The sequence below is a fragment of the Dermochelys coriacea genome, chromosome 11 (assembly GCF_009764565.3).
Source record: "Dermochelys coriacea isolate rDerCor1 chromosome 11, rDerCor1.pri.v4, whole genome shotgun sequence".
Taxonomy (NCBI): Eukaryota; Metazoa; Chordata; order Testudines; family Dermochelyidae; genus Dermochelys; species Dermochelys coriacea.
Window position 1 is genome coordinate 39,600,208 of NC_050078.2, and position 27,767 is coordinate 39,627,974.

Genomic DNA, 27,767 nt, shown 5'->3' on the forward strand with positions numbered 1-27,767 from the left:
AAGAAGTATCTCCTTTTAAAATGGAATTCTTTATTGGATAGAGGGGTGAAAAATAAGTCGTCCAATTGCTATTTCAATATAGTTTTGGGAAAGATAAGTTTGTATGGTCTGTTTATTTTAGAAGTTAAAATACATTTTACACTGTTTCATATATTGCCTCCCTTGTTTTGTTGCAAAAAATTATTATAATAGTTTTTATGTTCTTATATTTTCTTTGTAGCTGATTTAAATCCAGTTGAGGAGACAGTACCATAGATCAGTCACTGTTTAATGCAATAGAATTTTGTAGTAAGGGGAATTAAGCGGTACAGTTTTAACTACACATGGTGGGATCTTTAAAAGCACTTGATATAGGCCTACCTCTGCTCATGCTAAAATTGATGGTAAATTGGGCAAAGGCTGATTGCTTTTGAAAATCCTACCCACAGTTGCTTAGACAGGGAACTGAAATATGATAAATATTTTATGTTAGGTAATATAAACAATGCTTGTGGTCTATCCAGCATGGAAAGCATATTGTACACTGTAATGGGAAAAGCTTTGTTTTCTAACTAATCTCCCAAAATTGGTCCACTCAAGAGTCTTTATGTGCCACGATGCAAGAAAAAACAGTAAGGACAGGGAGAGAGTATGGTACTGTCCTTATTGAGGATATTCATTTCATTTTTATCAAAGCCATCTTATGATGCATTAAGTGCACATGCTGATAACGTGGATTTCCAAACCCTGACAAAAGAGTGCACAGTTAATCTAATGACCTGTAATGATTACTGATTTTATAATATGGAATTGTATGCTATGTGCAATGTGATTGAAGAATCGAATTATTGTTTCTTTGCAAATTTTATCATACCAAGCCCAAATTTGTTGTTGAGTATTCCTGAAGCCATCATTAACTTAGAAGTACAGACTCTTCCTTGAAGATGGATGTACTGTGCAATTTTTCAAAAACCATTTCCTTTTAAAGACATGTTGCCATATTCTAATTTTTTGGTTTTTACATATGAGTAGCCACTGTGTTAGTGTTTAAAAAGGCCCTGGGTCAAGTTTTCCTCTTCCAATCCATCTAATTATCAACATTACCTTGTAAAAGGTCATTTTCTATTAGAATTGTCACACTATGGACTCCTTATGACATTAATTCTCCATTGGTTGGCTTCAGGTATTTACTGATGACCATCCCAGAGGGATGTCTAGTTTATAAATGCGGCAAAGAGTCCTGTGGCACCTTTATAGACTAACAGACATATTAGAGCATAAGCTTTCGTGGGTGAATACCAACTTTGTTGGATGCATGATGAAGTGGGTATTCACCCACGAAAGCTTATGCTCCAATATGTCTGTTAGTCTGTAAGGTGCCACAGGACTCTTTATCGCTTTTACAGATCCAGACTAACCCGGCTACCCCTCTTATAGTTTATAAATATTACTCAATCTTGCAAATAGACTTCAACATAATATAAACCTTAATTGAGGTTTGTTTCTGTTCTCTCATCTTGCACTCCTTTCCTAGAATAGTTGCTTTTTATTAAGGGGACAAAATATCTCTGCTGGACACACCTTCCAGGTGTGCATTTGATTTACTGCTTAGGTTACTGGCAGAAGAATATTTATTACTGAATTTTAGTAAGACTCCGTTAAGCTATAAACCCTCATAAGAAATGTACTGTACGTTATCAGATACATATCTTTCTAAATTGCCTTCAGTTCTTGTCTATAGTATTTGGAAGAAGTCTGTATGAGAAAAGAGCTGGATATTTGTTTTTTGACATGTGTGATGTGAATTAATTTCTAATGTCTGCTTAATTTCCAGGAGGAAATGAGAACACACAAAACTTCACACTTTCATAATCCCTAAAGTCACTGTAGTGTAAATGTTAAGAAACATTACACATTCTTTCACATGATTTTCTGGCACAATACTTCGTTTAGAATCATTTATCCAAGAAATTTAAATCCTACCCAGAGATCTGCAAACTAACTGCATTTTGCAGAATTTAGATTCCAAACCCTTAAGACTGCTTGTGTAAGCATTGTATGGTAAATGAAACATTTGATGTGTTCAGTTTTTGGAACTGTCACCTCTTGAATGTAGATTTATATTTGATGTAAATTTTACCCCTTACCATTCAGAACAGTTAAAATCCCAAAGTAGTTGGGAGTACCAAATTAGCAAAATGACACTGTTTCTTTTTCGTTAAGGAACACAATGCTTAAACAAGAAAACAAAACAAAAACAAACAAAAAACTCCAAGCTCTGATCTCCAAAATAAAATTTAATGTTCACTGTGAAATTTCAGGGAAGAGGCAGCAATGACAAAAGATAATCAAATGGTAAGTTTGGGCATTTTAAAGTCAATTCAAAGGGAAAGTATAAGTAGCAGGATTATATGTCTTGTTTTGATAAATCAAGCTGAAGTAGTACCCGCAAGGTGCTCCTATGAGCAGCCTCAACTGAAACCAGTGAGGCTGTTCACATGACCAAGGACTGCAGGATCAGTCGCTTGAACTGCCAACTGTGCATGTCTGTACTCCATAAAGTATTAAATGTGTGCATTAATCAATGTTCTAATGGTAATACGTTGAACATAGACTAGAACTTGCACTAATGTAATGCAATAGTTGACTTTTTTGGTTAAAAATTTTGCAACATGCAGAGCATGTTTGTAGGAAAACTTGCAAAGATTTTTCTGCAAGCATTTAACCCTTTTATACATCTATCCCTGTAAAATTGTGTTAACTTTGCTGTAACTGTTAACTTTTACATGTATTTTTTACTGTGAATGATTTATTTGAAAGAAAGGAAAAAAATTAGGCCTAGTTAATTTTGTGAGCTGTGGTAACAGGAGCTATCTAGTTATTGGTTTTCTGCAATAGCTAAGAATTGTAGTGATAACAAAGTAATCTGAGGTCTCAGTCTCATGGAAATTTTTAATCTGTAGTTCTCTAATGGGAGAACATTCCAAAATGTGAGTGCTTGATATGGAATGTGCAACTTGTGTATTAAAGTATTTTCAGAAATACTAAATGCTTTTTTCATATTTTGTTAGTGTCAGGCTGTTTATTAAATTAAGATCTCCAACCAACATCTGCATTTATAGGAAAGTCTTTTTACAATGCAGCCTGAAGATGAAGTTGTCCATTCCACTTCTAGTCTGGCTGAGCCTTGTTACTTGTACAACTGTCTGTGGCTTTCTACACAGTGCATAGAAAACTTGTTTTGCGTATGGGACAAGAACTTTTCCTGTATTACAGACTGTATAAAAAAAGGGATGCCACTGTGTAATGAGTTCCTTGACAGCAGACGAAAGATACTCCCATAATTTAAATTCCTTTGACATTGTCAGAAATTCCTGTAACTTCCCAACTTAGTCTTCATTTTTATTTATTTATTTATTACAGGGTATGTGGGAGGGACTTGGTTGAGGAATGACAATTACCAAGGAGAGAGAAGTCCCACAAGATATTCTGCTTCAAAGTTCTAGGTAAACTTCTTACCTAAAAACACTTTTTACTAATTAATACTATCAATTTTGAAAAGTTTAACAATTGCTTTAAAATGTCATGCACCCTCTTTGAAAAGTAATAATCTTCCATGATCAGAATTTTTTTTTTTTTAGTGTATGGGATTGTGTGTCACATACCACAGCATCTTAATGTTTCTGAAACTGCTGACTACAAATGCTTTTGTAAAAACAGGCATTTGCTTCATATTTCTGTGCCCATAATGCACCAACGTTTCTTGTAAACCCTGCAACTAAGGCTTTAATTTTCCGAGGACATCACTTCTGACCTCACTAACTATTGTTCATCCTTCGTTCTTATCCTGTATTAGTTTTTGCTCACAAAATAGGGTTATTTTTGTTTAGCGCCAGAACAGCTCATCTTTCTGTCATTACTAACTGTTTAAAGAGAAATGGGTGAACACTTGATTTCAACACTATAGCACAGAAGTTGTCAGGCAGTCGCTGTGACAATGCTGACCATTGTCATACAATAGTTTGGCTACTTAAACTTTTCTTATTTGTAATGTTTGCTATCGCATAAATTATGCTCTTCAAAAAGAAGTCCAGGTGGAAAGCTGCTTTGTCCAACTTTCAGTCATAAATATAGAGTTCTGTACATAAAGACTAGAAAAATCATTACTGGTAAGCATGATTTTATGTTGGATTCATGTACTGAAAGTTTTTTTTAATAATTGTCATTGTTTCACTGATTGTTACAAAGCATGACCAAGAATTGTTCTTGTATTAATTCAAGAAGCCAGCTGTTAAAGGTTTAGCTAAAACTTCTATGAAAAAAGATGTTGAGTATTAAGTAAGAGTATTATGGCACTGGTTACAGACAGTACATACTTTACCCTTCGTTTGTTTTAAGTATCTTTTCATAAAACAAATCTGTTCAATTACTGATCAATGGTAACTGTACAAAGCAGTTATAGCCAGGCAGCTTTTACAATGTAGACTCTACCCTTCTCCTTAATCTGCTGGATATTAGTGACACTTATTTCTTGAGCAGTTTTAAACTAAATATTCAGTGAGGTCTAGTGGAATTATGTACTTAATAACTAATTCTTGTTCTCTGGTTGCCTTGGGCTGTTTGCAGCAGTGTGTGTTTTGTAGACCAGTGGTTTTCAACCCCTTTTCGTTTGTGGACCCCTAAAAAAATTTAAATGGAGGTGTGAACCTCTGCGAAATCTTAGACATAGTCTACAAATCCCCAAGGGTCTGCAGACCATAGGTTGAAAACGACTGTTGTAGACTGACCTTGCAAGTCACAGACGCTTCTGTCTGTTAGTACTTATGGTATTTTATCTGCCTGTTTTTTGGTGAATAAAGAAACGTCCAAAAATCTTACTATACATTCTGGTTCTAACAGAAAAATGTAACCTGTTCTACAATTAGGTTTTTCTCTGATTTTTTTATTTAAAATGTATCTTCAGAGGTGGAACTAACAATGCCTTTGTCTATTTTTAAAATTGGTTTGGGGACTCTGTCTTTTTGTGCTTTCTGTAGGCCTGCAGCTGACTTGAGCACCCATTCAACATGGGAAGAACTGAAATGGTTAGACAAGACTGAGGGTTGTCATTATTTCAGTTTGGAAAAATAGGCAGTCCCAGCAGACAGTGTTGGGGATTGGGATATTGGACAGAAAAATATTCAAAATATAAAATTGATACTATGCGCCCTCCCCCCCCCCAACCTAAAGTACTGTTTGGGTCTGGCCACCCTATCAGTGGATAGAGCAGAAATAGGAATTCAGCATAAGGGAGTGAAAGTCCTCATTGGTAGAGAAAAACTTCCACGTGAAGAGAGACTGAAAGATTGGGGCTATTTGAAAGGTTGATGAAAAACAAAGGATAGAAATACAACACTGTGCTATAGAGGAAGAGGTAAATGAGAGCTCTTATTTATCCTCCTAGCATAAAAGATCGGGGACATTTTGCAACTCAATGCCATATCTTGTGGAGGCTTAGGAGGATTCAAAAAAGATTAGACAATTCTGGAATAAAAATACCCTATCTCGTGTTATTGTAGATAACAAATTGGAAAGAATATAAAATCACCTTCCTGCTAAGGACTACAAGGAAACTTCTCCTCTGTGTAGAGTTATTGTCTAATTGTCTGCACCTTTGTCTGAAGTATCAAAACGCTGCTGTTGAAAACAGGATAATGAAATAGATGGCCCACTATCCTGATCTAGTATGGCAGTTACTATGTTCTTAAGACTGTAAAAAGGCAAAAAAGCTTAAGTTTTAGCAGCCACTAAATAAGTTTCCAATAGCAGAGCATAAAATGAAAAGCTTGTCCTGTTTATAGAATAGTCAGTAAGTTGTGACTAGCGAAATCTTGATCTTCAGCTCAGCTTGCTGCATAGCATCAACTTAGAATCATAGAATATCAGGGTTGGAAGGGACCTCAGGATGTCATCTAGTCCAACCCCCTGCTCAAAAGCAGGACCAATCCCCAATTTTTGCCCCAGATCCCTAAATGGCCCCCTCAAGGATTGAACTCACAACCCTGGGTTTAGCAGGCCAATGTTCAAACCACTGAACTATTCCTCCCCCAAGCAATTGGTTAATGGTTAATTTATTGCCAAGAGCCCAAAACAGCTGGTTTTGAAATGTGTTCAGGCCACTTGTAAACTAGCTTTTGCTATAACTTCAGCTGGCTTAAATCTTGAACAAGTTTTGAAGCCAGTTAGAATTTGGGGGAAGTTTCACCATTGCAGGACAGGGCCTGACAAAGCTATTATCAGAGACAAGAGGGTTGATAGAAGGGAACTAACTCAAATGTATGTTAGAAGATAAACAGAATTACACCTCACGAGGTCTCAGAAAGGAGTTTGATCTGGGAAACCTTTGTAATGAGGGTATCTCTAGGCCTGTAAAGGGGAACTGAACTACTGCTAGAAAATCCAAGATGTATGTTAAATCACTGCCTGGAAAGCACTGAAATTTTATCTAATTTAGGATCTCATCTCATGAATAACTAGATCCAGTCTAGAAACCAACTGCTTACAAGCTTTGAGGGATTCCTATTGGCAGGAAACTTTTCCACTTGCTTCAAAGAATAAGTGAATCTGAAGGATTGTGACTGTTGAAGCTAAAACTGCCCAGTCTCAAAACACTTATGCTGCATGCCCCTGGCTCCTATGGAAAGGTGAGTGGCTATGCAGAAATACATACTTAAGTCAAATATACCAGAATGCCAGTCACAAGGCAGAAGTAGTAATGTAGCAGAATTTAGCCTCCGTTAATTTTAAATAGCAGTTAAATTTCTGTCTGTGTTTGGACTGAAATTGTCTTCCCTTTTCTGGATCAGAAGAGAATTGTTAAATGTCCTAAAACTCCACGGTGTAACGCTAAAGACTGAGCTCCAATAGTGAGGGTTGGTCTATAAAACAGTCTCCAAACAATGATTAGTGAAACTAGTGATCTAACAACTGTGGCGCTAGTACTCCAATCCATTGCAATGTATGGACCTTGAGTTTCTTGAATGTAGTAAGTGCTTATTTTTAAATTTGGCTGTGAAATGCTTTGATAAACTCCCATTGCCTTCAGTAGGAACAGGATTTCACCCCTTATGAATTTAGTTTTCATACAGCATCAGTATAAGCTTCCCCATGCAACCCCAACAATGTGCTGGAATTCTAACCTGAAGGAACCACCTCTACTATAGACAAAATATTTGAAGTCATGCCCATTCAGGCTTTGGTTTCTCAGCTAAGGCTATCACTAATGTTGCCAGTTAGCATTAAGAGTGGCACTCAGCCAGCCCAAGATTTCGCTTAACCTCTAAAGGGTAAAGCTGGTGGGAATCCAATGGTCACCAGAGTGGTCACTAGAGCCATTTTCAGATGGTGCCATTTTTCAGTTACCAGTTGCCTGGGGTGAATTTAAATAGGTTTACTCCTCCAGGTCACCAATTATCAGACCCAAGACTTCCTCTTCCCTCCATGACAGTTTGTTTAAAAAAAAAAAAACAAACAAAACCCACAACCCAAACCAAATAAGCATCAGTCTTGCTTTGGTTTAGAATAGTAAAGACTAAGATCTGATGTAGCAACCATGTGCCACTGACAGGCACTGAAATGTCACTTAGCATTAAAAGATTGAAGTGGATAATCCCCTTCCCCCCACCCCAGTTACCATTTACTGGATTTAAGCTTGCTGTATTTTCTTGTTCTCTTCTTGCCTGCTTTGATTCTCAGCTGCCCAGTTGCTTTTGTCTGCTTCCACTAATCCATACAGCTGCTCTTTAGTCTCTTATTTCTCCAGTCTTTTTGTATTGTCCTTCATTTTCATCTACATGTTATGGGAGAGACACAGCTAAGTCAATTTACAGAGTCACCTACATTTTTTTCATCCTACCCTTTTACATAAGAGAGAGAAAATAATCCAGGAGCCATATTATCACTTTTATGGAATATTATAACAACGTATCCACTTGTGCTGTTTGAATTTTTTCTCTCGCCACAGATGGGCCTGTTCTTGTTTAGCTTTAAAGTGATCTCGAATAGCTTCCTCAGCTCACTTTTGTTCCTCTTCAGCCTTAAGAATATCCTGTTCAGCAATATGTCCTTTTAAATAAGAAAGTGTCCAATTGTATTTACTGACAAGCCTCTAAATCTTGGTAAAGAGACGATGGTCATACTATGTCAACTGAGAGCAGTTTCTAGGTATTTGAGGGCAGACAGTGTCCCATAGCCATAATGCATATCCTTGCCAGTATTCAGGATAATTTGGTCTGGAGAGCTATGGGGCCAGGAACTCAGCTCTGCAGCATCCATGTAGAACATTGCACTCCTAAACCTAGCATAACTCGACATCTGGGACTTCCTCTATCACTGGAGAACCCCCAAGTAGCATAAGGGTGGGATAGCAGCTCCTTTGCCACCACCTCCCAAACCTCCAAGAACAGGAGCTGTGAAGAGTGGAAAGGAGATGTATCCTGAGCTTTGGTAATCCCAACAAGCCCCAGGCCATTGGCAGCTGCAGTAATTTAGCTCAGCCCTGAGCCTGCTTCTCGGGATCAGACTAGCAACTCAAGAATTAGGGGCATGAAAGTACTGTCCACCTTTGTGCTTATCTCTCCACCCAAGCTGAGATGACCTCCAGTGAGTAACAAGGATGTGGCTAATGGTTCTTACTGGACAGCTATATTTAAACTGTACTCAGTTCCATAAAAAGTTGTTTTAAACATGAATCACCCCAGCTACCTGTGTCAGTAGTGAAGCACCTGCACTGAGAAGCCTCTCGCTTTTCCTAGGATGTCCTGTTGCTTCTTAGAACACTTGTCTAAAAAGTACTTTGCTCCCCACTCTGCCTAAGTACATTCAGACCTGTCGCTGCAAAGGTGTTCAGCAGGTACCATCTCTCATGTTTTTTGTAAGTATACAGAGGGGCATATTTCAGACTTTAGCACTTTTTTTGTGTTCACACTGCATTTGTGGCCACAACCTGGCTAACAATATTGGAATATCTAGCCTACTAACAGAAAAACATGAAAAAGTAGACTTTTCTTTCCATATGGCCTGACACAAAGCACCCTCTTTCTGAAAAGGCTAGAGTGCATACAATGTATTTAGTAAATTGCAAATCAGCACTAAACAGCAGATGCAGTTGACTGTAACAGAGAACAGCTGCTGTGCTGAGAGTGGGGTTGTCTATTTATAATGGAAGAAACTGATGAAGAAGTAAAGGAGTATTTCATACACTTACATCCTAAACTTACAACTCTAGGTACACCTTTTCCTAGGGGGAGTTAAGCTGCCATGCTCATCAAGGTGAGAATATATGTTTGATTTTTTTCCCAACATATTAGAAAGGGTGATGATCCACAACGTTATTGCATGGCCTACCACTGTGCATGTTACCACCTTACTGAAAATACTGGGCTGACTTTAAAAATAAAAAATGAAGCAGGAAAGACATGACAGAATGGCATAGAAGAAATTACCTTAAACAGCAAACCTGATTTAAAATGGCAGGTGTAGGTGCCTGGCTTCTATCATGTTTAAGTCTAGAACTGTGATTCAGCAATATCTATCGAGTTAGGCTTTTGTGTCAACCCAGTGAGTGATTTGGGGAAAGGAGAAGCTTGAACTAATAGTAATAATAGTAATAACCTATAAGATAATAAATAGCCTGTGCATACAGAGATTTTTTTTTTTATTTAGAGGGTTATATTTAGTTAAGTATGCTTATTAGTAAGTTATAGTGTCTATATTCAAATTGTTGTTTTTTTATTATATATATTCTTCATATATTGAATGTTGTTGTAGGTAGGTGGAATGCATTTGTTGCTATTTAAATAAAATCCCTATTTTTTTGAACAGCCAGTTGTATTATCTTGTCTACCATTAATAAAATTTATCAAGGTGTAACACGCACTCCAGCTCTCACCTGCTGAGTAAATTATACCACCACTGTAAATTATACCACCACTAAATCTTGATCAGTGGTTTTGGGACAGTGTGACCCTCGGATGCATTTAAATTATAACACACTAACTGTACTTTGTGAGGTCAGTTATCTACACGTGTGCACGGGAGAGTGTGCAAGTATCTGTGCGTATGCATCACAGATTTCCCATCACTCTCCTAGTTAATCCCTCTCTAGTTCCCACCATCTTCCACACTTACCCGAGGCTCCATTTTGCAGTCCTTACCTTGTCCCCCTCCATCCTTCCTCTGGCTTCTCTCTCCAGTCTCCAATTTCTCCTCTTTCCCCTGACTAATCTCTCCAGTCCCTACCGTTGTTCTCTCTCTCATCCTCTGGTCTTGGAGGACTGCAATAGTCCTAGAGAGTAAACAGGCAGTTCACTTAACTGGATTGTCTAGCCTGAGCCCTTCCTGCTCTGGTTCCAACCCATTATGGAAAGAATTGCTAAATAATTGTGTCTTGGCTAATGCCCTGAGTAAGAAAAATGCCCCATTCTTTGTGTTTGAAGAACCATCTTTGTGTGTGAGGTTGGGAGCGCTGAAATTTTTTTGAGAATGTGTGGGTAAAAATTATTAAAAAATGAGCCATGGGGACAGGGAGATAATAAGCCCCAAGTAATGATTTAATGAAGTGGTAAAAGAAATTTTGAATCTGACACATTTCAGTTTTTCAGAAAAATTCTCTATATCCCTATTTTAAGCAACACAATTTGCAAACAAATCAGTTGTTCCAAGCAAAAATTAGCAGGATGGAGAAGAAATAGGTTTGGAATGGAAGATTAGATATAAACGGTGCCTACATTATAAAAGTTAAAGAACCAACTCAACCAAAGCAAAGAAATTACAAGTTAAAAAGCTCTACTTTCAAGTTGTTTGGACCTTGCTTCTATGTTATAGTTACAATAGGGATATAATGTGATTCAGAATGTGTGTATTAAAAATACACATTTACATGTAGAGATTGTTCTTTTTTAAATGGCAGGATTTTTGTTAGATAGTGCCAAACAATATTCTTTGCTGTCTTTTGCGTCTGTGCTGTCTTTGCAGCAGCAGTTGATCAAAGGGTGGGATTTACAATGCTGCACATACTCTCCTGCTGATAACACTTAAACTTGTGCAAAAACAAATACAAGGATATGTTACCACAATATGGCTCCTGCTGCACTAGAAATACAGGCAAATTAAATTTTTCCCAATCGATCAAAGCACTTAAGCATATGCTGACCTTTAAACAGTGAATAGTTCCATTTAAGTCATCAGAACTATTGTGTTCATGTTCTGAGTTGCTAAGCATGTATTGAAGTGTTTTGCTGGATCAGGGCCTTATATTGCAAGCTGTGTATATCTGTAGTCATCTACATTAAGCATTACATGTTTGCAATCAAATTTCCAATACTGACACATTAAACATAGTAGAATAGAATTTATATAAATGTATGATTCAGATTTTTTAAAATAAAATTTTGTACTAGACAGCATGTTTGTAGGGAAACTTGCAGTGATTGGTCTGTAAGCATCTAACCCTTTTTCATAGACTTCAAGGCCTGAAAGAATCCATTAGGAGCATCTAATCTGACCTACTGCATAAAAGCATACAGACCATTTAGTACCACAGTAATTCCTGTAGCAAGCTTGTAACTGCTGCTTGAATTATGGCATATCTTCTAAAAAGATATCTAGTCTTAAATTAAAGACTTCAAGTGATGGAGAATCCACTATATACCTTGATAAATTGTTCCAGTGTTAAAGATTTACACCTTATTTCCAGTTTGAATTTATTTAATTTCAACTGCCAGTTACTGGACCTTGTTTATGCCTCTTGTGTGCTAGATCAAAGAGCCCTCTTCTTCACATGTAGGTGTACTTACACACCATGATCAAGTCACCTCTTAGTTTTCTATATAATAAGATGATGATATATTTTTACACAGAACCTTGTAAAATGGCATATAAGCTGAGTATGTGCAACATGTTCTTTTTGCTGTAACTGTTTTACTTTTTGCATGTATTTTTGTACGCAGAATAACTTAGTAATGAAATAATTTAGTGATGAAGTGGGTTCTAGCCCACCAAAGCTTATGCCCAAATAAATTTGTTAGTCTCTAAGGTGCCACAAGGACTCCTCGTTTTTTTTAGTAAAACTATGTTAATGAAAGCTGGGCCTACTGTAGTTAAAGTTGTGTAACAGCAGCAAGGTAGTTATTAGTTTGTTGCAAGAGTTGATTCAGATTTTAAGAGAACAGAGAAGAAATTATATACTGATAATGAACTAGTGCTCTAGATGCTGATTGATTAAATTCAGGAGTGGAATCTGAAGAAATATTTCATGTGGAATGTGAAATTTGTATCAAAGTATTTTTAGCAATACTAAATGCTTTTTTCATATCTTTGTTTTGTTATTTAGTATTTGATTCTCATGCATTTCCTACACTTTTGAAAAGTATTTATTTAGCATCTTTTGAGGATAATTTTTTTCCTTAGTGCTCTGATTATAACAATGCAAGAAGCCAAATGCAGCACTTTACAGTGTACTCGAGTAGCTGTAAAAGATTGAACTTGAAACCTACAAAATTGAAACTAAAATATTTATTTTTTTTAATATGAGCCTTATATAAAGTAAGGTTCTACACTGGTTATACAGAGTACATCATTCAGTTCTGCCTCTATATTTGATTTAACATAGTGACTTTAGTAAAATACAACTTTTAATGTTTAGGAAAATACACTTGGATCCCTATCAACTTTCCATATAGTAATTATGGCTTTTCTAGTTCCTTTCATGGGTTTCATACAACATGGATCATTTACCAATTTATTGGACTTCTTTTTGTAAAGACTCCAAAGAGTTATTTTTACCATGTAAAACCAAGTCTTCCCTTAGTTTGCTGGATGTTACCATTGGTATTTAGCTCTTTTACTTCAGTAGTGTTACAATTATAAGAAGGTAGCTGAGTGCCATTGATATCTCGTGCTTGGTAACTAGGTCTTATTCCTCCTCTTTCTTTGTAAACTGGTCCATGGCCGCCACCTGCCCCTTCCTTTGCTGCTTTGAGGAGAGGATAAATATTTCGGGCTGTCTTGGATTCTGAATCAATTACTTGATTTGCATATTCTTGAAATTCCTGCTCCTTGCAAATTGCAATAACTTCTTTCTGGGCCTCATAGTTCAATTCTGCTTGTTTCTCATGCTGTTCTTTTGCCCGTTTTTCAGCCTGTTTTGGAGAAGGGAATAACAAAGCTTAAATATTTTGACATGGTTAACTTGTGGTAGAATAGCTTAACAGGGCATAAAGTCGTGGAAGTCCTTATGTGACATTTTTTAAAATAATTGTCTGTAAATACCTTTCTGATAAAAACAATTTATTTGTTAATCACAATCTAACTCTAGTTAGAAATGCATAACTGACATTCTCCGTTTGTCCAGAGAATAGGTACAAAGTGAGCAGTAACCATGTGCTAGCAATGTCCCTGAATACTGATTCAGAGAGACCATTATCTGCAGCTGAAAGGCTACCTCAATCAACGTCATTCATTCAAGTCTTGACTGCTCAGTTAATTCTTATCCATATGGTTGCCAATTTGCGCAGACGATGCTAAACTATCCCTAGATTTTGCATATCCATGTACAAAATCTGATTTTTGGGAACCTAGGCAGACTGCAGTACTCCCATAACATATTTGTATAGTTAGACTTTGGCATCTGAGCAGGGGATGGAGTGCTTGTCACTGGCAGATGGTTTCGGCAGCTGAGAGGGGATTGGACAATGGTAGTAGTCGTGGGCCTATGAAGGGTTGAGCCTCAATGTTGATGTTATTAAGGTGATGGGGCAGCACAGCAGGCTAGGGAAGTGTCCCAAAAGCATGGGGCCTTGTGATGATACATATTTGGCATACTGCTAGTGTTGGCACTGGTAGGGGATTTTGTGATACATGTCCACTGACAACTGGACTGAGACACCAAATGCTATTTTATATAATCCAACCTAACAGCCATCATCAGAAGGGGACATCTTTCAGTCGAAACTGGGCTTGCGTCACACAAGGTGTCTGGAGATGAAAGGATCTATATCCTACTGCCAATCCTGTGAACTAACGATTTCACCACTCATGTATATAAACTCTGCTTCACATTCCCACCCTTGCGCTGTGAAGACACTGGTCCCTGAGAAACAACTCTTGAAGCATTATGTTTAAAGGGATAAAAATAATTTTCTCATGTTTCTCTTGTTTTGAACAGCACTGTGATAATATAAAGATTAGGTCTCATGCAAGACTCCTATACCATAGATGTATGCTGAAATAGTTTTGTAAAATGTCTGACAGTCTGATAATCCCCCTAGTTACCATTTGCTGGATATGAGTCTCTTGCATTTTTATGTTTTCATTGCGATTTCTTCGTTTCTTGTCTTTCTCCATTTCCAGATAGATGCGGTCTGCTTCCATTAGTTCATGAAGCTTTTCTTTACCCTCTAATCTTGCCTCTCTTTCTCTCTCTCCTTTCATTTTTATCTATATTTTATAAAAAAAATTTAACTCAATTTGCTAAACCAACGAATTTGAAAAACATATTTTTCAGGTTTCAGAGTAGCAGCCGTGTTAGTCTGTACTCGCAAAAAGAAAAGGAATACTTGTGGCACCTAAGAGACTAACACATTTATTTGAGCAGTCTCTAAGGTGCCACAAGTACTCCTCTTTCTTTTTGCACATTTTTCAGGCATATTTTATCATTCTACAGGCAAGTGACACTAAAAAAACCAAAGGCCCATAATATTAAGAAGCAGTGAAACATCAGCAAAACATTTCCAAAATCTAGTAATTCCACAAACCTACGAGAGTTTTCCCTCGACTCCAAAGCTTTACATAATTTTTCTCAGTATTTCCTAATTTTATCAGTGATTGATTAACGATGTAATGTCAGTCACCTGTCAATAGCCAACCAGAGTTGCTTGGAAAATCCCCCAATGTTTCCTTAAAATGCTAATTTCATTATAACAGCAATTTTCAAACTGGCCAGTACAGCACTTACTGGTGGTCCTCAGAGACCTATCTTGTGACATGGTTCTGGTTACCCCATTGTTTTCAGATACTAATTTCCATTGAAAGTTGGTTAACAAAAAATCATTACTTTTACTTTTCCACATAAGCAACTGTTGTAGATGTTATGAAATCCAAAGCAGGAGGTACTTTGGCTGCACAGTTGTGAACAAGAGAGGTTATTCCCCTGTTCAGAAATGCAGTTAACAGCATGAAAAATGTTGCAAACCCTGCACTATGTATTTACACGTACACATAAATGCTTTGTTGAGAGGTCTTTACTATGCTGGTAAAGAAGTCAAGGACCCAAGGATTTTTAATACTTTACTTGCTCTCTAAACCTGGTGATTAACACATCACCCAGTAAGAGGCCATAGCTTTGTTGAGCCCATGAGTTTTAGTGGGTTGTAGTCAAATTGCCTGGAATAAGCTGTGCTTCAGGTCCTCACCCTTGAGGGTTGTGAGAGGCTAGTCCCCTAGGAACAGCTCTTGAATCTTCAAACTGCTTGAGTGGTATGCTAGTGATGTGTTCAGAGGGGTGATCAGAAGAGCACATGGATGATTCTAGGAGGAGTGGGCATGAAGGAGACTAAAAATGGAAGAAACAGGGACAATGTGATGGGTCAGATTATTCTGCCTCATTAAGTAGGATGGAAGCCAGCAGTCTGAAGGCCATCTCCCTCACCAAGCAGATGAAGGCCTCTCTAACGCCTGAGGGAGAGCAGCCCTCATTCCCTACTGAGCTTGCAGGAGAGCAGGAGCATCAGCTAAGTGATTAGGTTACAGCTACTAGCCAGTATGCCCTTCTCGCTAAAAGTGCCAAGTGATTATATTGGTTGTACTAGCTCAAAAAACTCTGTTTGAAATAATGAAAACTTAAGAGATTTGCATCAATTCTCAATGATAACATAGACTTTCACTTTTAGTTGTTTGTGACACACAACCAGCCTGTTCATATACATTTTGTCTAAAGACTTGCTATCTACTTTAATTGTGAGATGTGTTGAACAGTACATTCAATATGAATCTCCCACCATGAACTGCAAAAACTATTGCTTTTCCCAAAAATATTTATAAGAATGACTGTACACAACCACATTAATGTAGCTTTTTCCTTAAGTATCTTACCACGGTGGCTCTGTGTTCTGCAATTGATTTCAATTCAGCTTTGTTTTTTTCTTCTTTCTCTTTGAGCTCTTTTTCCCACTCAGCTTCTCTCTCTGCAACATCTCTAGCAACACGTTCATCAATCCTCTCAAATGTCTGTTTCATTTGTTCAACTAGACGGTTAATAGTAATATCCCTACGCTCCTGCATTAACCTATAGCAGAACAGCAATTAATGCAACATGTCAACGTTAAATAGATAAACCTGGTTTCCTTACAACTATCTCACTGGAATCTAATTATATGCAAGTATCTGAATAAGAAATCCGTTTTCCCCCTTCCTTTTTCTGTCTTTTCTCCCTTTCTTCACTGAAAGGAAATCACAGCCACATCATCATGTTGTTTTCCATCGGGATTTAGATAGTTTGGAACTGGTAAGAGAGTAAAAGGCTTGCAGACCAGATGAAAAGCCCACAGCTCCAGTACATGGATATGGGGCCCAATGTCCTGCAACAGTAGCTCTCAACCTTTCCAGACTACTGTACCCCTTTTAAGAGTCTGATTTGTCTTCCTTACCTCCAAGTTTTACCTCACTTAAAAACTACTTGCTTAAAAAAACAGACAAAAATACAAAAGTGTCACAGCACACTATTACTGAAAAATTGCTTACTGCCTTATTTTTACCATATAATTATAAAATAAATCAATTGGAAAATAAATATTGTATTTTCATTTCAGTATATCCTATATAGAGCAGTATAAACAAGTCATTCTCTGTATGAAATTTTAATTTGTACTAACTTTGCTAGTGCTTTTTAGGTAGCCTGTTGTAAAATTAGGCAAATATCTAGATGAATTGATGTATCCCCTGGAAGACCTCTACATACTCCCAGGGGTACGCGTACCTCGGTTAAGAACCACTTTCCTGCTAAGTCCACAAGCTTTGAAGACCAGTACGATCAAGGTGAGTACCCAGCTCACCGCACATCATCTGTGATTACAAAGAGTCAGTGAAAGGGGAACTCCTTTCAGACCTTTTCCTCTTTCATAACCTCCAAATACCCTGAAGTACTTTGGTCAGGTATCCATGCTGTAATACTGTAAGATCTTTTTTGCTGACTTAAGCGTTTAGAATGTTGTCATAATCATGTGACAAAGGCATAATTCTGAATCTATACTTTATTTAATTCTCCAACATTTGACCCACCTGTTCATTTCAGCTTCTTTTTCTCGTCTCAGTTTGTTCATATTTTGTTTTGCTTTAAAGTGAGCTCGAATTTTATCATTCTCCTCTTCTTGTTTTTGTTCCTGTACAGCTTTAAGAATATCCTGGTCAGCAACATGCGCCTTTTTTAAAAAAAAAAAAAAAAAAAAAAGTGTCCAATTATATTTACTAAGACAAGTAGCTAAATCTTTTTAAAGAAAGAAAAAAAAATCTGATAGACTTAAACCATACTATGTAAAATTATGGAGGTGCCCCTAGGCCTGCAGCAGGGAGAACAAGGTTCTGGAGGAGAGAAACTTCTAGAAAAGGATCATTGTTCTTGCCCAGCCCTGAACTGCCTTACATTTTGAGAGCCAAATTACCACAAGTTGCTGCAAAAGTAACATTAATATGCACCAATATTCTAATGCATACACTATTCATGCCAGCAACAGGAGATATCAATGTCATGCATGTACATGGTGCTCACTGACCCAGCAGTGGGGCCGGAAACACTTGATACATGTCCCCTGACTTCAAGGTGCTACTCTGGAAAGGCCCTCTGTGCTTCTTGTCAATAAGCACCTGTGGAAAGGAGTGAAGTGGTGTGAAGGAGAGATGGACTCGGGGTGCACTACCTCTTGGGCTCTGACATTTCTGGCCTTTGCCAGCTGCAGACCACAAAACAGAATCTGAATCTAAACTTTACAGGGGAAAGTCAGTTTTATTTCCTATCCCATCTTATTGCCCAGGTTCAGTTTCTTTTTGAAGTCTGCATGATGCTGAGGATGATGAAACTGGACCTACAGTGCATCATCATACGTTTCAAACCATTTCAACGGGACAATATTATATTTTTCACTTTGTGTTAAACTGATGTGAGACATTGGGCTTAAACAGCTGCCAATGTTTCATCCCAAAGGTGGCTGTATTTCAGTGGTGGTACAATTCCTGTATTGTGTACACCAGTGGTTCCCAAACTTGTTCCACCGCTTGTGCAGGGAAAGCTCCTGGCAGGGCAGGCCGATTTGTTTACCTGTCACGTCCACAGGTTCGGCCGATCGTGGCTCTCAGTGGCCGCAGTTTGATGCTCCAGGCCAATGGGAGCTGCTAGAAGTGGCGGCCAGTACATCCCTCGGCCCGCGCCGTTTCCAGCAGCTCCCATTGGCCTGGAGCAGCGAACTGCGGACACTGGGAGCCACGATCGGCCGAACCTGTGGATGCGGCATGTAAACAAACTGGCGCGGCCTGGCAGGGGCTTTCCCTGCACAAGCGGCGGAACAAGTTTGGGAACCACTGGTGTACACACAGACATTAAAGGGCAGAATTTGTGACCTTTTGAAGTCAATGAGTTGTGTGTGTGAATTTAAGGATAGAACTTGGCCTGTAACTTGTGAAATGGATCCTTGACAATATTTACTGTTCAGTCAGGAGTCGCATGATTCTCCTGCGTAGCTAGGTGTGCCATTAAAACATTGATTTCCCCCCCCCCCTGCTTTTGCAGCTAGGAAGCAGTGTCAGACCTGCTAGTCAAGGGAACTATCTAGGCTCTGCTCACTTGAGGAGAAAACCTCAAATCACTCTGCCTTTTAGGCGTGGCAGGAGATTTCTGGTCTTCAGAACATATGAAAAAAAAAATCCTCTAAGCCGGAGCTCCTCTCTATGTCAGGGCATCCTGGCATAATCCAGGAGATGCTCCACAAAGCTTCAGCTAACTGTGAGAGGAAACCTCTATGTTTTTGGCAGCACGACACAGCACAGCAATCCCTACAGACAGGACTATAATTCCAGGAGCTCTGGCAGCAGCAGCAGCCATCAACCTCTGACAGTTCCCCCTTAAACAACAGAGGCTATGGCTACACTAAAGAGCTTATAGCAGCGCAGCAGTACTGATGCAGCTGCGCCACTGTAAGCTCTCTAATGTAGCCACTCTAAGCCGATGAGAGAGCTGTCCCCTGGGCTTAATTACTCTAGCACCAGCGAGTAGGGGGGGGCTACATCAGCACTTAAATCAGCATAAATTATGTCGCTCAGGAGTGGCTAATTCACATCCCTGGGCGACATAATTAACATTGAGTTAAGTTGCAGTGTAGCCAGAGGCAGGAATATCAAGACCTTCAATGTCTTTTTAAAAGGAAACTACCAGAAGAGGGGGTAGTAGCTAGGCCGCTCCCATCAGCGGTGACATCAGAGGCTCCACCAGCAGGTATTACCAAGGCCACTCCACATATTGAGTCAACTCTGAAGGCTCCTTCAGAGCTTCCTCACAGGCAAATGTTGGAATGACAAACTCAGCTAGCTGCAAGGAGATATTTGTACTTCCTGTGACAGATACGGCAATTTCCTGCAATATCATGGACAAACCTTACTGAATTAAGTATTTTAGGAGTTCATTTTTATTAAAAATGCAACGGCTTATGTATTATTGTGGGATTTTATGTAATGGGAGGGTGGGGGGGACGAAGGGAAGGACTAACATAAATCCAGGAAAGTGTCATAAGCTTCCAGGGTCTCATTTAACAATGGGCCAAACAAGAAGGAATGTTTGGGATAAACAAAGTTAAGTGGGTTTCATAGGAAATATATGGGAGAAGGGAATGAAAATTCCCACCTCTGGACCCAACCTTTTGAAGTTATGACCTGAGGAAAAACTCATGGTCTATGAAATACCTACTCTCAGCTCAAAGGCCCAGGCAGTATAAAGGAATGACTCACAGATTCATGACCGTGTTGTGAATTTGTAACCACTGAAAACCCCATGTGGAGCTTGAAGGACTGCCCCGATAACACAACCCTTGTTGCAGTTAGGGTGATCTCTGATAACCTTACTAATGTGTGTAGGTTCTTTTATTGTTTTAATGTTTTTTCTGTAATGCTTTCACCTTAAGAAATAAATGTAATTACTTAGGAAAAGGCAGGAAATATCACTGTGGACAATTATTCTATATATAGCCTCTGAGAGAAAAGCAAAGCAGACCTGTTTAGGCAGTCTGATTTCTTGGGAAGTGCACAGTGTAGGCAGTGAACTGTGCAGCCTGGAAATATCCAAGTCAGGAGTGAGTGAGAAGTGTGTCCATTGCCCAAGAGACATGGCACCTGGGGAGCCAGAAGCCTGATAGTGGGTGCCCTTGCTAGACACAAGGTGGAAATATAGGTGCAGTTGTCCTGAACTGTGACATTTGCCTGATAATTTTCTTCTGCTAGTAGTCAGTTTCACTATTCCAACTAACCTGTGGGGAACTTTCTCTCCATTGGCTTATCTGGACTTCTCTTATGCAGTAGGTGTATAAAATTCAGAAGGGGAATGTTTTCCCGATATCCTCAATAATCTACATCAGGGCCAGATTAAGGCATAGCACCTATGTTTAGGGCCTTAAGTCCTGGATTCATGTGATGAGGTGAGAATCGCAGTTTACTTTGGTTGCAAAGAAAAGCCCGAAAACATGACTCTAGTACAACTGATGCAGGGATATCTGCCTGAGTCTGCAAACAGCCTGAAACAACAGTTCTGAGTGGTGTGAACTGTCCCATGCACCTCAATGAGGTGTTAACTCCAAAATCCCCTGCTCTGGGGGACCTGCCAGCTGCACTCAGCAAAGGACTGCTCACAATGTGTTTGGCAAACTGCAAATCAGCACTAAGAGACAGGTTTTCAAAAGAGCACAGCACCTAGCAGCTTCCACTGTTTTCAGTGAGAGGGGTTAGGTGTGAGTTTAATAACTCTGAAAATCTGGTCATTTATTTAAGTATATAAATATAAATGTAAGTCCCTAACTTTAAGCATCCCAGTTGAAAAATGTTGGACTTTCTGCTTTTCTGTTACTTACACAATGCATCCTCCTATGTTCAAGTTTTTCCTCCAGTTTCTTTTCATTTTCTTTCTGCACTTCCAATTCATATAACTTAGTCAGTCTTTGAATCTCTTTGCCTTCTTTTTTTGCCTCTAATTTGTCTAATTCTGCCTGGTGCTTATGTTCCTTTATTCTAAAGTATAAAATAAAATATTAATACTAAAGAGGTAAGAAAATGCACACAGAACATAATGGACAAAGATCACACATTTCTAAGAGTTAAACAACATTCACAGTGGTAGCCGTGTTAGTATGTATCAGCAAAAACAACAAGGAGTCCCTGTGGCACCTTAGAGACTAACAAATTTATTTGGGCATAAGCTTTCGTGGGCTTAAAACCCACTTCATCAGATGCATGGAATGAAAAATACAGTAAGCAGAATATATATTATAGCGCATGAAAAGATGGTAGTTGCCTTACCAAGGGGTGGGAGGGCGGGTCAATGCTAACAAGCCAATTCAATTAAGGTGGAAGTGGCCTAGTCTCAACAGTTGACAAGAAAGGGTGAATACCAAGGGAGGGAAAATTACTTTTGTAGTGCTAACGAAGCCACTGCAATCAAGGTTGCCCATTTCCAACAGCTGACAAGAAAGTGTGAGTACCAGCAGAGGGAAAATTACTTTTTGTAGTGACCCATCCACTCCCAGTGTTTATTCAGGCCTAATTTGATGGTATCCAGTTTGCAAATTAATTCCAGTTCTTCAGTTTTTTTGTTGCAGTCTGTTCTGAAGATTTTTTGTTGAAGAATTGCCACTTTTAAATCTGTTATTGAGTGTCCAGGGAGACTGAAGTGTTCTCCTACTGATTTTTGAATGTTACAATTCTTGATATCTGATTTGTGTCCATTTATTCTTTTGCGTAGAGACTGTCTGGTTTGGCCAGTGTATGTGGCAGAGGGGCATTGCTGGCACATATCATATTGGTAGATGTGCAAGTGAACGAGCCTCTGATAGTGTGGCTGATGTGATTAGGCCCTATGATGGTGTCCCCTGAATAGATATGTGGACAGAGTTGGCAACGGGCTTTGTTGCAAGGATAGGTTCCTGGGTTAGTGGTTTTGTTGTGTGGTGTGTGGTTGCTGGTGAGTATTTGCTTCAGGTTGGGGGGCTGTCTGTAAGCAATGACAGGCCTGTCTCCCAAGATCTGTGAGAGTGATGGGTCGTCCTTCAGGATAGGTTGTAGATCCTTGATGATGCGTTGGAGAGGTTTTAGTTGAGGACTGAAGGGATGGCTAGTGGCGTTCTGTTACTTTCTTTGTTGGGCCTGTCCTGTAGTAGGTGACTTCTGGGTACCCTTCTGTCAATCTGTTTCTTCACTTCACCAGGTGGGTATTGTAGTTTTAAGAACGCTTGATAGAGATCCTGTAGGTGTTTGTCTCTGACTGAGGGATTGGAGCAAATGCGGTTGTATCTTAGAGTTTGGCTGTAGACAATGGATCGTGTGATGTGATCTGGATGAAAGCTGGAGACATGTAGGTAAGTATAGTGGTCAGTAGAGTGGTGGTTATGTGACCATCACTTATTTGCACTGTAGTGTCCACAAAGTGGATCTCTTGTGCGAACTGCTGTCTGAACTGAAGGCAGGTAAAGTGTCAGAGTTCAAAATCAAAGTGATGCATTTTAAAGCCATTGGCCCAAATCCTCAGGCCAATGCTTGACCCAAATACAGATTGATAACTTAGTAACTCTGGGTGTTGTAAAAGGAATTTTTTTCCCCAACTCACATGGCAGCAGCAGAATTTCACAAAGGCAGCTACTGCAGTAACCATCACAGCCCTAATGTGCTCCTTCCACTGTGGGAAGAAAAGGAAGATATACCACAACATTGTACAATGGTATTCTGAAAGTTGATGCACAAATCCTCCCCATCTTCTCTGCAGCGGAACTACACTAGTGCCATTGCCAGAAACCCTTTATATTCAAAGAATGGAGCAGGATTTCCTCATAATGGATTTGTGCACTGCAACATTTGAATTTAGTAGCAGCTCCTTAAGAGTAAGATTTCAGATATCAAGAAAGAGACCGAACCACTGATAATTCCTTTCCAGGATGATTTGTTTGCCAGCCATGTTGTCCATGAAAGGGTTAACTGAGAAACAAGATGGAACTCTGAGGAAGTGTCTATAAGCAATTGGGAGTTTGGAAGGGTTGGGGCACTGCCGAAGAAAGTTGTTAGACATGGGGTTCTGCATCTGGGAGTGTCCTTGAGACTCAGAGCTAGAAATAATGTCTAGTCACTACCAAGATCCAGGGGGCTTAGAAGCACAGGGAATCCAGTGATTGGTTCCATGAAAGACTGGTATCTTTCCAGAGAGTGGGGCTGGGCCAGGTTGTGATAATTACATTATACTTCTAGCAAAATTTACTAAAGTATGCAGGATGGAAGATGTGCTCAGTGAATTAGTACGGAGCCCCAGTTTTGTTGCAATTTTTCTGATATCTGCAATATAAAATTTCCTGGGAGTGAGATCTGTTGATTGTAGAATAGCCTCCCAAGGAAAGTAGTATAGGTTCCTTACCAAAGGATGCAATGGGGCTTTTAAAACTGGACTGTTTTAAATATTAGACAAAATATTAAACTGTAATGTCAGTAGAATTCTGCATGGCCAAGAAGATGGAATGGATGATCTAATAGGTCTTTCTCTCTCTACTGAGAAAACGACAGCCTACTTTTGTTTCTGTTAAAAATTCCTGGTAACTCATTTGTTTAGCAGATGAACTCTAGATTTCTTTTAACAACAGATTAACTCAATTTATTAGTCAGAAACAGCCCTGTTTTACTTACTGTTCCAGATGGTCTCTGCAAAGTGCCTGTCGATTCATATAGCGTTCATATGCCTTTTCCTGCTCTTTAAGAATAGCTTTTTCATGCTCACGTTCCATTTCTTCTTCCTTTTTTTTGTAAATATCTGGCTTTGTCTTTTTAAATTCAATCTGAGCATCTCTTTCCTTTAGGACCTCAGTAAGTAAAAGTGCTTTCTACAAAACAGAATTGGAACATTTCATGTTTATTTTATTACACATTCATTTATGTTCAAAAACAATATAATTTGAATTAAAGACAATAAACCATCTACAAACATGTAACCCTTTCACTCTCTCATTCTGAAAATATTGATAAGTTTTGGCCTGTTCTATAGCCTCCTTCCGCTTTGCTGCTTGAAACTGTGCTTCCTCCAGATCAAGTAGTTTTCTTTCTTCTTCCTCCTTTTCTTCTCGCAATTTTTTAGCTTTAAGTTTCCTCTGTGCCTGGCCCTAAATGCAGATAAAACTCATTTCCATTACAGATCACACTGAAAAGAACTGACCCAAAAATCTATAACTTCTTCAAAAGACCAAATCAGCAAGAAGTTGATTTTACCTACTTATATCTAAAGTGAACAGTCAAACAATTTTTGTGCTGCTGTCCTGTATTTTAAATATCTATTAGAAATTTAAGTGTATAATAAAAATGCTTTGCAGTTAAAAAGCATATTTCATATGAGGATCTCAAAGTGTTTTATGAGTAGTTATAATAAGCTTCACATCACTGGATAAAGGATATGGATCACTTCAATCACCCCTAATGTGCAGCCATTTCTGAGGTAATAAGCAGAAGCTGTTTAACAGCACTGCACTATGTAGCAGTGTAGGACAGGAAGCAAAGAAAAGAATGAGCAAGGATTTCTGCTTCATCAATTACGACAGCCTTCACAATACATTTGTCTGCTTCTCCCACAACAGGCTTTGTGCTTTTTTTCCTAGGCCACCTCTTGCACTTGGAATGCGCTTTCTACACTGAACTGCTTTCAAATCCCTCACCAAGATTCACTTCTACCACAATGCCTATAGGACTGCCAACTAGTTAGGAATAGGCAGCGCAGTAGTTGAGGGAGGGGGCCAGTATGACAAAATTTTGTTGCATGTCTTCTCCCTTTCCCCCAACCTTATCTGTTGTATATTTTATTAGACTGTATACTATGGGGACAGACATGGTTGTTTCTCAGATCCACATTTTGGATACTACTGAAATACAGATGATAGTAAATAATAATATAGCCAATTGAAATGACAGGGTAAATTTAGGTAGGCAGAATGTAATTACCTGAGCTGCAAAAAGATAAGTAATTTGGAAGTGTAGATGCTCTAGACTTGCCCACTGAAATATTTTGAACAAGAATCCTGTAGGGAGAAGGGAAAGACTGGAGGCCTGGTGGGCAAAGGGCTCCACTGGCAGTCTGCAGGGAAGATAGAGACCTTCCCTTCACGCGTCTTACTCTCTCCTTCTCTCTATGATCCTGTTTTAAACTTATTCATGACATGACATGGGCAGGTCTAATGGGCTGCTGCGGCTGCATGTAGCACTGCTGCCCTCTCTCTTTAGCTGCTGGAGTTCCCTGATACTTCTCTGGAGTGAAGAAGGAAGAAGCTATGATGTACCTAAGCAGGTGACAGAATTAATAAACAGGGCCACCAAAAAGTAGACTCTGGTTATAAAGTGAAACTCTTATTAGAAGTTTTTGTTTGTGTGTGTATGTGTCTGTACATAGAGAAGGGAGGGGAAGAGTGCACTCTGAGTGTACTAATGGTATATGAAAAGTAACCCTGTAATTTCCAAACGTACTTGTCACTTACTGCAATGGTGTTGGGCCAGTTTTTCACAATTGCTTTGGAACGCAAGTGCATATCTTTCCATTCTTTCCTCTCTGCATGAATCCGTGCTGTTTCTCTAGCTGCACTGTCAACACTGTCTCGAATCCTTACCCATTCTGCCTTTGGCAGAACAGTAACCTGGTGCAGATCCACTCCGTTTGGAAGAAAAATACTATCTGGAACATTATATTCTTCTAAACCATTTGCTGCTATGTGAAAGAAAGAACAAAAAAATGAGTTCACTCAGTTTGTAGCACTTCTGGCCAGAAAATCGTGGGTTCAAACCCACACCAAGATTTGTACTCCTACCCAGCACTGACAGTAAAGCATCATATTAGTTTGACTCTACAATGTAATGTAATTCTAGTATCCAGGAGCAGGAGCACAGTCAGAACTAACCCTCAGATCCAGAGCCTCATATTACTTGACAGACCAATGTGTCTTGTTTTCCTGTATTTTTCAGGCCCTCAACTCCTCCTGCCAGTCATTAATTTTCAGGAAATGTCCCTCATGTTGGTCATTACTGCTTTAAAAAAAACAGATATTTAAATAATGTTAAATTCAACCTTGCCCATCTGGTTTGTAAGAGTACTGTATGACAAATCTAAAAAAGGGGACACCTTTTACCTCTTCTGATAATGATGTTTAAAATTAAAACTTACTTTTAGATAAAATCACTTCTCTGCTAATTGCCCTTTGGCTGGTGCAGTGGGCCTGGTCTTCCACCTCTAAACAAGGAGATTTGCACAAACCAAGTGTCAACAGTAGTATACTGTATATAGCCATGATTGTTTAGCATAGGCTGCATCTTTATATAAATGGCCTGATTTACTCCTACAATAGTTTCACATACCTGTAACTTCATTAATTTCAGTTGTTACTCCTATGTATACCCTCGTGAGAGGAGAAACAGGCTCTAGAAATCTACTTGCATGTCTCCAAGAAGCCAGAGCTGGGAGGGGATTTAAGAAGGAAGGTTTTTACCATGTGAGATACTACTTTGTCTGACAGAGATATTTTAGGTCTGTTTGTTTATAATCTCTGTTGCCAGTTTTCTTAAAGGGTCACCCAGCAAAGGACTGGATAAAGGGGGTTATTCTGTATTTCTCCTGCACTCTTGTGTGATGCCAGGGCTCATTTGGAGTGAGAATGGAGAAAGAGGATGGATGACATCTTCTTCTTCACTGCACTTCACATCCTCCACCTCTTTAGGCTCAGCATCTAACCCACGGCTTCCAGGAACTGGTAATGCATCCCTTGTGTCCTGGCATTGTCCCCTCTGTATGTAAGGGTGCTGTCTTCCTTGGGCCTGGCATGTCAGCTCCACGGTTGGGCACCAGGTCCCCCACCTGTCTGGGCACCACCACGTCACGCATGTGGGCACCATTCACCTCAACCGTCCCTCACTGCACTGGCCACCCCTGTTCTTCACCCCCAGTAACTGCTTCACGGGTCAGTGTAGTCTCCCCTCCCTCCGCGTGCCGCCGCGGTTACGGGCCAGCGACACCCAAGGAAGGAAGCGCCGGGGCTGTGCGGTGCATTAGCCGGGGGCTGCAGCCGTCTCTCCTGTGGGGTCTTTGCCGCACACCGACCCATCCCAGGCCGTGGCACAGGTTCGCCTGGCCCGTGCACCACGTCGCAGGCTCCATGGCCGGGCGCTGCGCCCGCTGGGGCCGAGCACGACACCACACGGCTGGGAGGGGCGCGCCCGCGCTCCCAGCCCGCTCTTAGCGCCACGTCGCGGCACCGTCCCCCGTCTGTCCGCGTGGCCCCGGCAGCCTCATGTCACTCACGCGTGGGCTCCCGTCTCTGGCCTTTGCGCCTCCCGTACCGCACCGCGGGCCTGGCGGCCGCGTCCATCCCCCTGCAAGCGGGGCAGGCCGGCGCCCGTGGACGGCGGTTACCAGGCGACCGAAAGGCGGAGGGAGACGGGTGCCGTGCGACGTCACGGGGCGGAGCCGGAAGGGGGCGGGCTGAGTGTCAGAGCTGGAGGGC

General features: G+C 39.8%; 1 protein-coding gene and 1 long non-coding RNA gene across 7 annotated transcripts; one reads left to right on the forward strand and one right to left on the reverse strand.

Moving 5' to 3' along the window:
- Positions 1–15,503, forward strand: LOC122458113. Its single transcript, XR_006277986.1, has 3 exons — positions 1–2,334; positions 3,403–14,521; positions 14,660–15,503. It is a non-coding gene; the product is annotated as an uncharacterized LOC122458113 (long non-coding RNA).
- On the reverse strand, positions 7,792–27,719 carry CFAP210 (cilia and flagella associated protein 210). Of its 6 annotated transcripts, XM_043505246.1 has the most exons (12): positions 27,566–27,672; positions 26,626–26,724; positions 26,435–26,500; positions 25,755–25,981; positions 24,222–24,395; positions 23,926–24,119; positions 21,117–21,273; positions 17,293–17,432; positions 16,108–16,300; positions 14,290–14,454; positions 12,802–13,157; positions 7,792–7,807 (listed from the first exon to the last, which is right to left on the reverse strand). In XM_043505246.1, coding segments are annotated over exons 1-12 (1,839 nt in total). In that variant the 5' UTR covers positions 27,633–27,672; the 3' UTR covers positions 7,792–7,806. The 6 variants fall into 6 exon arrangements, with proteins under 6 accessions (XP_043361181.1, XP_038278192.1, XP_038278197.1 ...); XM_038422264.2 differs by lacking the exon at positions 7,792–7,807 and having other exon boundaries at positions 12,785–13,157; positions 27,566–27,671; XM_038422269.2 differs by lacking the exons at positions 7,792–7,807; positions 24,222–24,395 and having other exon boundaries at positions 12,785–13,157; positions 27,566–27,676.
- Between the last annotated feature and the right edge of the window lie 48 nt (positions 27,720–27,767).